The following is a 12,031-nucleotide window of genomic DNA, read 5'->3' as shown; positions in this document are numbered from 1 at the left end:
CCAGTAGGGGGCATGCAGGAGGCAGCCAATCAATGGTTCTTTCTCATCATTGATGATTCTAACACTCTCTCCCTCTCCCTTCCTCTCTGAAATCAATAAAATATATATTTTTTTAAAAAGAAATGTTCTGATTAATAATCTGAACTGAAGAAACCATTATATAGGGATAAAAAGATTATAATTTTAGAGAAATATTTGTCATTTGTTGTTGTTAATCCTCACCCGAGGATATTTTTCCATTGATTTTTAGAGAGAGTGGAAGGGAGAGGGAGAGACAGAAACATCAATATGAGAGAGTCACATTGATTGGTTGACTCCTGCATGCTTTCCAGCCAGGGCTAGGGATCATGCCTGCAACCGTGCATGCGTGCCCTTGACCAGAATCAAACCTGGACCCTTCAGTCCACGAGCCGACCCTTTATCCACTGAGCCAAACCAGTCAGAGAGAGAAATATTTGTCTCAAATAAAACTGAGCTTGGAAGCTGAAACCATGGGTTCTAATTCTACCTTGCACTGCTTTTCAATTAATGGACTCCTAGCAGGAGGTTGGGAGACACTGCTGCTGCTTACCTTTCCCCGTTAAATAGAACCACCACATGAACTGAAACCATTTTTTCCAGCAAGGGTGGCTCCCACAGGTAATCATTTTCTAGCCTTTCTTGCAACCAGGGCACTGATAATATGACCCGCCCTAGATTTTGAATGAAATGAGTCACGAAGAAGCCAGGACTGATGGTGGCAGCATGACAGCTTGGTGAGGTTGGCATTGTTAGCTGCAGGGTCTGTGCCCACAGGCTGTGTTAGTAGAGTCTTTATGCTTCTAGTTCAGCGGTATGAATTGGTTTTTCCACCCTCCTGGAGATTTTACTAACTATCCATTATCCTTCAGTAAATTCATTTTCTTCTTAAATTAGCCAAATTTAGTTTCTGTTGCTTGTATCTTTAAGAACCCTGCTTGATGAGGAAATTCATACCCTGAAGTAGTTATCACAAAGAGACCATTAGGGAAAGGAAGGAAGAGGAGGAAATCTGAGACTCATTATAGTGCCTGGATCGCTTTCCAGGCAGCAAAATACCAGTTAATTGTAAGGGATAAGATACTGCCCGTCCATAGCGGATGGTGACCAATGTTGTGAAAGCATGTTAAAAAGACACTCTATGGCAAAAGGATATGTGCTGATTTGGGGGCAGCCCAAAGGGTACTGCATTGAACATTTTTATTCTTTTTCTTCACTTTTTTCTGTATTTGTGGAACCTCTTACCTTATGAGGCAGAGCTCATCTTCCACTGTGCCTGGCTCTTCCCTTTGGACCCATCTTCGAGGCCAGCAAAGAAACGCAGCTTCCCCTGCCCTGGCCTGCAAGACCCTCTCCAGGGAAGAGGCACTGGGTGCTGGTAGCTTCAGCAGCAATGGCAGGCCACGCCTTAGCCTTTTCTGCGTACCAGGGATGCCACAGAGGGCCTTCCTGCACCCGCATTAGTGGCCTTGACTTGGAACTCACCGCAGACAGCTCTGCAGGGAGGCGGAGCAAAATGGAGGGAAATGACTGTCTGCCCATCCCCCTGTGTCTACTGAGGGAACAGGTGCATCAACAACTCTGAAACGCCTGGGAGGGGCAGAGAGGTGTCTGGACTGACTGATGACTTTTGATTTTCTGGCTTTAGCCTGAGGCTGTTATAAGGTGTATACAGGAGGACAAAGGAGAAACACCTAAGGGGGAAGTGGAGGGAGAGCTTCCAGGAGAAGGTGGTATTTAAACGAAAGTTAGCCAGGTGAAGGGGGGTGGGGGTAAGAGAATAAACAGAGAACCCCAAGTAGTTCCATAAAACCAGAGGTGCATGAGGGAGGAGACAGAAGAGGACTAGAGAGAATTAAGATCGGAAGGTTGTTGAGTGTATTACACATAACCTGACACTCATGTACTATGTATTTATTCCCTGATTCATCTTAGAACGAGCCAAAGAAAGGATGCTGTGTTTGATAGTCTCTTTGTGGGCTGCTAAGTGTTGGGAGATAATTCTCCATAGGTCTCCCATTTCTGTGTATCCCTGGGGCAGAGACACTGATAGCTTTTGTTCCAGATTATCTTTATTTGAGAGAGAGAGAAACATCAATTTGTTATTCCACTTATTTATGCATTCGTTGGTTGATTCTTGTATGTGCTCTAACCAGGGATCAAACCCGAAACCTTGGCGTATCAGGATGACCCGGCCAGGGCCCAGATGATCTTTTCAAGGATGTTTATATAGCCAAGGGCCTTGGAAGACAGATAATGTCTCCCACTGAAGCAGAGGCAAGTTTATTAATTCTACATTATAATCAAGAGCATGTCTTCCTCCAGTCAAAAGTTGGGTTCCTTCCTTCCTTCCTTCCTTCCTTCCTTCCTTCCTTCCTTCCTTCCTTCCTTCCTTCCTTCCTTCCTTCCTCTCTTTCTGTTGTTAATTCTCACCTAAGGATATTTTTTCCTTTTTTTTTTTTTAGAGAGAATGGGAGGAAGGGGGGAGAGAGAAAGAGACAGGGAGACAGAGAGATGTGAGAGAGACACATCGATTGGTTGCCTCTGGCATGTACCCCAATGGGGGCTGGGGATCGAACCTGCAACCCAGGTATGTGCCCTTGACTGGGACTCAGACCCAAGACCCTTCAGCGAACAGGCCGATGCTCTAATCACTGAGAAACACCAGCCAGGACAAAGGTTGGGTTTCCTAAGCTCAGAGATTTTCAGCTGTGAGGCAAAGCCTCTGTGTGCATGGCATCTGTCTGGATGACTTCACATTATTTGGGGGGGGGGGGTAAAGAGAGAGGGGGGCAGAGGGTACCAATCAGAACATGAGGCTTGTGCTGCTTGCTGCTGTTGAAGAAGGGGCCACATGCTAACCTGACAAGCTCAGGGAAGGCCTGCATGGCAGTCTTGCAAACTCAGAGACCTAAAGTAACCACAAAGGATGGTCTGAAATTAAACTTTAACTAAAAGTGGGTTAAAGTTTATGGTGGGTAGTTATGTCCTAGGCCCATATCTTCACTGACATAGTCAACCTTTACCTTAACTGAGCCTATCTATCTTTTTGCATCTATGATAACATATCTTTGAAATGTCTGGGTAACTTGTAACTTCCCTTTTTCCGGATCCCTTGGGACACACAACCTAATGTGCCTGGATGCCAGGACAGATGCCACAAATTCCTTCATTGTTATTGTTATCATGTTCATTGTTGACTGTTAACTATCCTGCACACACATAAGTATGTGTCCATCATTTTACTTTTTATCCAATCCCAGAGGTCCATCACCCTCCCCCTTTGCTTTCTCCCACCTCTCTAATCTACCACCAATGGATTTCATATAACCCACCTACATCCCCTCCTTTGATTGCAATGTATAAAAATAGATGAAAAAAAATGCTATTCTCTAGAGCATTATCCCAATTCCCAGCAACTGTCGACAGTTTGGCTCAAAAAAACTCACAAAAATTCTTTACAGGTTTTTACGTTAACATTGTGCTCTGAGCAATACAGTCCTTTGCCTCTGAACCAAGATTCTTCTGTCTTCTGTCACCAATGCCCCTGAAACTGTGGCAGGCTAACCCTTCATAGCTCTTGATACTGGGAGTTTTGTTCTTTTTTGTTGTTGTTGTTCTTTTTTTTTTTTTTGAGAAGCAAAAAATTAGCTTTGGGCCTGGCTTTTTAATATATACCCTCAGAGTCAATGAATCTTATCCCCACCTGTGCCCTGGTGCAGTCCTAGCTGAGACAGGGTTTTAGGTCAGTTGACTGATACATATCCTTTCCAATATTAATATGCTTTGGCTTGTGAATCTGAGCTTTCTATGGAGGGAAATGGCAACCAAATCAAAGGTGAATATTTCACTGATATAAATACAAATGCAAAGCAGCACCTGGGTTCCAAGCCAAGTAGTACCCAGCTTGCCATATGGAATAACAGGCTATTGGCTCAAACTGCAAAAAGGAACACAAGCCACGTCAAAACCTGAAAATTAGTCTGCTACCCAAGAAGGAATGACACACAGATAAATCTAGCAATGCTCACTTTGGGGATGGACAATAAAATAAAACAAAAAGCTCCACCTTGTTAATCTCTCAAGTATGTACTTAGTCAAATTATCAAAATCGTAGCTCTGAGTTCATGCAATTCAGTGTTTAGAAGCAAGTTGTTAACTTTGAGGACTTTAGCTTTCTGTTTGATTAGTGGGATTGGTCAATATACTCCACCAATTTATAGAAACAAACTACTTAAACATTTTAAATTAATAAAGAGAAGATCACTGTAAAGGACCTTTTAAGTGATACATATTTCAAAGTATTTTTTTTTAATTTTTAAAAAAAGTTTTGATTTTAGAGAGAAAGGAAGGGAGGAGAGAGAGAAAAACATTGATGTGAGAGAGGAACATTGATCAGTTGCCTCCCACAGGCATCGCAACCTGGGTATGTGCCCTGACCAGGAACCAAACCAGCAACCTTTCAGCATACAGGGCGACACTAAACCAACTGAGCCACACCGGCTGGGGTGAAAGTATCTTTAATAACAAAAACCATCCCTTCAAAAATATGACTAATAGAATGAAATTAATGAAGATGTAATACTTGTTATATGACTTAACAAAATATTTCTTTGGTGAACTAGCAAATACTTTTGGCTTCTTTTATAATTAATATTTGTAAATAATTCAGATAGATACTGAAGAAGGATAAAGAGCTGGAATTTTGGTGTGTCTCTGGGGATGCACTTTATCCAAATATGGCATTATCTGAAAAATAAAAATAAAAGTATTTGTTATATAACTTATAATTCATTTCATAGTTTCTTAAATAACCCTGAGGGCAGAGAGGATGAGTACTGTTTCAAAGATACAGCAAGTAAGGTTTAGAAACACTAAGTGACTGAAAGTATAAGATTAGTCAACGGCAGATGCAGGACATGAACCCAAGTGCAATGGACTGAATGTCTGTGTTCCTCCCCCACAAATGTCTATGTTGAAACCTTGATCCCAGTGTGATGGTGTTAGAAGGTGGGGCCTTTGGGAGGTGATTATGTCATGAGAGTAGAGCCCTCACAAATGGGACTAGTGCTCTTATAAGAAGAGGCCAGAGCACTAGCTAGCTCTTTCCGCCATGGGAGAGGACACAGCCCGAAAGCAGCCCTCTATAAACCAGGTAGAGAGCTAGCACCAAGCACCTGCCCTGACGCTCAGATCTCAGGCTCCCATCCTCCAGACCCGTGAGGAAGAAACTTGTCGTTTAAGCCAGCAGTGTACACGTTTTTTTATAGCAGCCCAAACTAAGATACCCAAGTTTTCTGTTTTTAAGGCTAGTGTCTTTCAGTAAGATTGCCCCTCTTTTGGTGTTCACACCTCTAAGTGGACAATTGAAGAGAGAGCGTGAAAAGGGGTGGTAGGATGTTGGAAAGTTTTACTTAGATAAGGTGATTTCTGATTACTTGGCTTTTTAAAAATTATTTTTTTATTGATTTCAGAGAGGAAGAGACTGGGAGAGAGAGAGAAACATCAATGATGAGAATCATAGGTTGGCTGCCTCCTGCACGCCCCCTACTGGGGATCAAGCCCTCAAACTGGGCATGTGTCCTGACGGAATCAAACCGCAACCTCCTGGTTCAAAGGTCACCACTCAACTGAGCCTCAACCTGATGAATTGGCTTTTGAAGGAAGATCTGAATAAATTGAGGGAAGGAAAGAGAGAGAGAGAGAGAGAGAGAGAGAGAGAGAGAGAGAGAGAACCCAAGGTAAAGGGAACGGCATGTGCCAAGTCCCTGAGGTGGGAACCAGAGTGGTACATCCCAGAAACAGGAAGAAGACCATGGTGACTAAGTGGGATGAGGCCAGGGAGAGTAGAAGAGAAAAGCTGAAAAGATAAGCACACAGGATAAGGAGGGGATTTTATCCAGTGTGGTGTGACATCATGGGTGAGTCCTGAGCAACAAGTGAAGTATCTAATATATGGGTTGTTTTTTTTAAATCACTCAGGCTGTCATGTGAAGAAATACATGTGGGAGGTGGCAAGAGCAGAGGCTGGGGACAGATGTGAGGCCCTTGCTGTACTTTGGGGGAGAGATGACCCTGGGTTGGCTCTGGGTGGTAGCAGTAGTCAGATTCAGGACTGATTTTGAAGGAAGAGCTGACAGAACTTCCTGACAGATTGGATGTGGGATGTCAGACAAAGAGGGGAGTCAAAGGTATGACTCGCTCTATGGCCATTTTCTGAGATGAGGAAGGGTCAAGGGTGAGTAGGTTGTGGGGTGGAGGATAGGAATTCTGTTTGGGCGATGGTAAATTTCACATAACATCAAGGAGAGGTGGCAATCTGATACATGCTATCTGATAGATCTGTCCAGAACTCAGGAGAAAGGTCAGGGCAGAAGCAGAAATGCGGGAGTCCTCAGACTAGAGATGAGATTTTGAGTCCTGTAACAGAGCGGGACTGTCTGGGCTGAGATCACCTAGAAACCACGGGTAGATGATGAAAGAGGGCCCAGTATTGAGTGCAGGTGTTCTTCAGCATTCAGAGGACAGAAGAGGGCCATCCTAATAAAGGGGATGCTATTTTATCATTAATGATGTTTACTATTTGATTCATTGCGCATTTGTTGAGGGTCTACTAGAGTACTGTAATGTTCATCAAATTTGGGAGTTAACGTTTGCAAACGAGGGTTTTCTCGTTGCATCTGCTGGCCTCTGGGGGAAGGGGGTGCTCTTAGTCTAGTGGGGCAGGCCCAAACTCGTGGTGTGGATTGGGCTAAGTTCTCTCTTGGGGTGAGTTCACCTTTGACTGCTTTTAAGCCAATGCCTCCAATATAGATTTGCTTTCTGCTGGGGTCCAATCCCAGCGGGTCCAGGGGTCCCCAAAGGTGTGGACGGAGTCGGCAAAGAAGGAATGACACGAAGACAGCCTTCAGTTGATCAGCAGCCTAGTCAGGACCTCTAGCCAGGATCTCCAGCCAAAGTTCTGGTCGGAGTTCTGGTTAGGAACTGACGAGGATCTGATGTTTATTGTCTTGTTACATCCGTATTTATACCAGCCGATTTTAATCCTGTCAATTTCTATTACAAAGGTTAGGGTGTTTCTTATCTCCATTCCAGGGAGTAAAGATTATGTAGCTTAACTACCCGCCTGGCACTTAATTAAGGGGTTGTATCTCCTCCCTAACCTCAGGGGAAAATCCCCACCTGGGAAACAACCTTTCTCAGAGAGGTGACCTTGGTTAAAACACATGGCGCTAAGGAGAGCAAACATATTAAGAACAATATGCTATATATGCCAGGTCCCTTGAAACATATGCTGTGCAGATGTTTCTTTCCTGCAGCGACTGTGTCAAGCAGCAACGATGGACCGGCTTCCGGCAGCTTTCCAGCAACAAAGCCACCATTTTTACCTCCATCTATCTCTCAGTCGATGTAAAGCCAGATTAGGAGCAGAAGGGTATTATTGTTGACTTTTTCAAACCTCAACAGTATTCAGAATAAAGTAGACAGTCCAACAAATGTCAGGACTCTTCTCTAATACCCAGGGACTCTCCACTTGTGGAGATAAAAAGAAAATATGCCGAAACCGGTTTGGCTCAGTGGATAGAGCGTCGGCCTGCGGACTGAAAGGTCCCAGGTTCCATTCCGGTCAAGGGCATGTACCTGGGTTGCGGGCACATCCCCAGTGGGAGATGTGCAGGAGGCAGCTGATCGATGTTTCTCTCTCATCGATGTTTCTAACTCTCTATCTCTCTCCCTTCCTCTCTGTAAAAAATCAATAAAATATATTTAAAAAAAGAAAAAAGAAAATAAGCCCTCAGTATTCCCAGACCACCCTTTAAGAACTACTAGTTTAGACTAATTAAAGAAAGACCATGGATTCCCATACCGATTTCCATAACATTTACATTAGGTTTGTACTTATCCAGCATCTTGTCATCATAAAGTTGAGTTTCTGTTTAATTCTGTTCACTTAAAAGGAACAAAGAGCTTTTCTGCAGTATTTAAAGGTTATTTTAATGTTCCAGAATTGTGGGCTTCTAGCCTCTATATCATGAATGTTGGTTATGGAAATTATATTTGTTAGACTCTGTTTTGTAGAAAACCATGTGCATTCATGTAAAGTGGTAAACTATGTCATAGGAGGTTGATTTCAATGTTCACTATTAAACTTGTGAGAATTAACCTACTACCTGTGACTTAACTCATCTAGCTCCAAGTAATTCAACCAGAATAAAAGGTAACACTAGAATTAGGAACACTAAAGGCATTCCTCCTAAACGAGTTACATTTTAATGTAAAATAAACACCTGACTGTTACAGATTAACTTTAACACACAATGGAGAACCTCACTTGTCCAGGCCATACTGTGTCATCCTCTCAACACCACCTACCAGGAGCGTGGGGCAAATGCAAAGTCACAGCCCCCTCATCAAAGAAGCTAAATTTCCAAATCGTCAATATGGCGACTCTTTTGTTTCTGGTCTAACTGAATCATGTGTTGGTTGTATTTACTATACTTATACTCTCCTTTTACTTTACTTTTCTTCTCTTTTTTTCAAATAAAGGAGAAAAACATCATCAGTTGTTTGCCTTGAATTAGAAACAAGTATTCACAATCAAGGTAGCTACCAGTTCCTCTTCTTCCTCCTGCAAAATACTACCCCCAGGGCACACCCTCACCCCAACCTCCGTCCACATTTTATTGTTTCTGGGGCCTTTTGTTTAATATTTGTCATCAAAATAATTTCCATTTTATCTCAACTTTGCACATGAAATTTTTGCAGAGGCAACAAAATTTGGCGAGATAGGCGGCCTCCTACGTTGTTGTGGTCCATTATAATGACCTTATCACAACTTTTCTCAAAATATGGTTCTCAGGCCATCAGCATCAGAGTCACCTTAGCCTGCGGAGAATGCAGGCCCCAGGACCCACCTAGAGCCTATATTAAATGAGGCCTCCTGGATGTTGCACCTAGGATTCTGTAGGCACAAGAAAATGAGAACCTCCATCAACTAGCCTCGTTGACTGATGCTTTGACTTCAGACAGGTTGCCCTTAAGCTATCCCAGAGCACCACTATGACATTCTCCCTAATTATACATATATCCCTCCTGTCGACTGGGTGGGAAGCCTACCCATAACATCTTACTTTTTGATGGAAAGTGCCTCTTCTCTATGTGAGCAAGGAGACTCAGTTTGACCCAGGAGCTCCTGCCACTGTCGGGCACAGGTTCTTTGGTTTGGGAATGAATATGGCACTTATAGGCACAACTGAAGTGCCTCCGCTGAGCTCTCAGTAAGCTGACTTGATTGCTTCTTTCCACCAAGCAGTTGGACTCACGCTTTTCATTGATCTCTTTCAGGAGACGTTGTCTGTCAACTTTGCATTTTATAATTGTTTCATTGGTCCTGTTTATAGTTGTCATTATGCTGACAGGCTAATCATGAGGTGCTTCTTCGTGTCCTGCAAAGAAATTAAAAAAAAAAATACCATCAGTTAGTTGCCTGATTGATCCAGAAGCCAGTACTGTTCACAATCAGGTGTGAGCCAGTCTTCTCTCTCCTCCTGCAAAATACCACCACTGCTGTCCTCACCCCACACCTCCCTCCATTTTTTATTACTGTTTTCTAAGGTCTTTTTTTGTTTGTTGATGTTTCTTCAGAGGGGAAAAAAAGTTTTATTTTTTAAAAAGGATATAGTAGAAGAATACATTTTGGTTTTTAGATACTATGCATTGATTCTTGCTTTTAGGGTATTTTGTTATTTCTTCTGATTATAAAAAAAATTTAAGAAAATACAGAAAAGCGTAAGGTAGAAAAGCTAAAATCACTCTTGGTCCAGAAACAACCAAATTCACATTTCGGATCTTTCTTTCACAATAAATATCCAAAGGAATTTTATTATAACAAATACAGAAAAAAACAACAACAGTAAATTGGCTATAGTAGAACATAAATTTTAAAATGTATAAAGGTTGTTAAGTACATAGGAAGATTTTGCTTGTTAGATCTGTACATTTGTCTTTTCAGGCATTTGAAGTGCTTAAAAATCAGATGTTAAATATACAAAGGAAGTTTAAAATATTTATAGATCTTGTGTTAACTAAATTTGTAAATGGACTGATTACTTAGAAGTGTTCAATCTATTCAACCTGGGTTAATTTCAGAAAAATAAGGGTGATCATTCTTGATACAAAGTAACTCAATTTATAAATAGCATATAATCAAAGGTTGGCAGAAAGGTTTTTAATGTTTTAATTTTAGAAAATCAGTATTAATAATCTCACATTAACATTACATATAGATGAACAGAACTTCCATGTAAATAACTATGGCAAACCAACCAGTGTGGCTCAGTGGTTGAGCATTGACCTATGAATCAGGAGGTCACAGTTCGATTCCCGGTCAGGGCACATGCCCTGGTTGCTGGCTCCATCCCCAGTGGGGGGCGTGCAGGAGGCAGCTGATCAATGTTTCTCCTTCATCATCTCTCATCTATCTCTCTCTTCCTTTCTGAAATAAATAAAAATATATTTTAAAAGTAAAATAAAAGACTATGGTGGATTAGATCAGCGATCTTCAACAGGCGTGCCACAAGTATTTTTAAAATGTGCAATACCTAACTGTTTCCAGTCTCCCTTGGAAAATCATTGGGCTCAGGCATCATATTCTCTCTTTTTAAGAAATACGTTTTTATTGATTTCAGAGAGAGGAAGGGAGTATCAGTAATAAGAGAGAATCATTGATTGGCTGCTGCCTGCACACCCCCTCCTGAGGATCAAGCCCGAAACCAGGGCATGTGCCCTGACAGGGAATAGAACTGTGACCTCCTGGTTCATGGGTCAACGCTTAACCACTGAGCCACACCAGCTGGGCAGATATCAGATCTTTCACAATAACTTTTGGAGTTTGAGCTCAGTATAATTTAGGAGCCCAATAAAAAGCAAATGACCAATTGACCTTTTTGCAGGTATAAATCCAGTGATGTTTGCTCACAATACAAAAGATAATGTACAACCCATCAGAAAACAAGCCCTTGGTATTCAAGTGATTTAAGTAAATAAGCAAAATGTCAATTACAAAAGTGAAAAGAGAAATGAGAAGATAACCTTCCTGCATTGGATCTTGCAAGATTAAATTGACGGAAGAGCCCTGGCCGGTTGTTCAGTGGTTAGAGCATTAGCCCTTGGACCAAAGGATTCAATTCCCAGTCAAGGGAAGGTACCTGCGTTGCAGGTTCCCCAGCCATGGTAGGGGCGAGTGCAGGAGGCAACCAATCCATGTGTTTCTCTCTCTCTCTCTCCCTCCTCCCTCCCTTCCACTCTCTCTTTAGAAATCAAAGGAAAAAATATCCTCGGGTGAGGATTAAAAAAAAAAAAATTGAAGACAAAATATTTTACACTCAATTAACACTAAAGAATTAAATTGACCTCAATAAGGCTAATTCTATTCCAATCACCAATTAATTACCCAGTGTCGTGGAAACAAGAAAATACGGTTCCTACTCAAGCCGTGCTAACACTAAGTTACCTTCACTCGGCCTCAGTCTCCTTATATGTTAAGTGTCAATAATACCCAACTCACATGGTGTCATAAGGATTAAATGAGAAGCATCCATCTTATATAAAAACTATTGTTTGAAATTTTAACCCTGCTATTTCTGGCTTCCGTAGATGCTTGCTGGCTTAAATAATAAGGAAAATAAGACTACTCCCATTTCAGAGAGGCCATTAAACCTTCCCCAGACGAAGTTATCAGTGCTGGCACCAGGCCAAGCCTTTGGTCGAGGTCTCAAAGCGCCAGCACATAGGGCCCTTTAAGAACTTGCAAAGGGAACCGGAAAAAACCCGTATTGGGGAGACAAAGAGGGTGAGATAGTATAAATACAGGAAACTTCCTGTGTGATTTCACCCAGAATTTGAGAGACATTTTCCTCTGGGCCTGCGCGTAATAAATGTAACTCCATCTCTCTAAGCGTCGCTCGGTTCTTCTCCGGTTTTTCTGTAACACTAATACATATCAAGAGCTTAT

At 42.1% G+C, this 12,031-nt stretch overlaps 1 protein-coding gene across 1 annotated transcript; it reads right to left on the bottom strand.

Moving 5' to 3' along the window:
* Window positions 1–4,531: 4,531 nt before the first annotated feature.
* On the bottom strand, window positions 4,532–9,659 carry SPATA45 (spermatogenesis associated 45). Its single transcript, XM_023754818.1, has 2 exons — window positions 9,150–9,659; window positions 4,532–4,767 (listed from the first exon to the last, which is right to left on the bottom strand). The coding sequence occupies exons 1-2, from the start codon at window positions 9,424–9,426 to the stop codon at window positions 4,748–4,750; spliced, it is 297 nt and encodes a 98-aa protein (XP_023610586.1). The 5' UTR covers window positions 9,427–9,659; the 3' UTR covers window positions 4,532–4,747.
* Window positions 9,660–12,031: the final 2,372 nt, after the last annotated feature.

Source organism: Myotis lucifugus, unplaced genomic scaffold (assembly GCF_000147115.1).
Source record: "Myotis lucifugus unplaced genomic scaffold, Myoluc2.0 scaffold_65, whole genome shotgun sequence".
In the NCBI taxonomy this organism is placed as follows: domain Eukaryota; kingdom Metazoa; phylum Chordata; class Mammalia; order Chiroptera; family Vespertilionidae; genus Myotis; species Myotis lucifugus.
Note: the sequence above shows the minus strand (reverse complement) of the source record. Positions and strands in the feature narration are given on the sequence as shown.

Bases quoted from the DNA above. Each gene is read 5' to 3' on its own strand.
- SPATA45 (XM_023754818.1), bottom strand. From the start codon at position 9,426: ATGACAACTATAAACAGGACCAATGAAACAATTATAAAATGCAAAGTT. The intron at 4,768-9,149 runs GTAAGATGTTAT...TTTATTTTTCAG, and splicing joins GAGGCACTTTCCATCAAAAA to ATAATGCCATATTTGGATAA.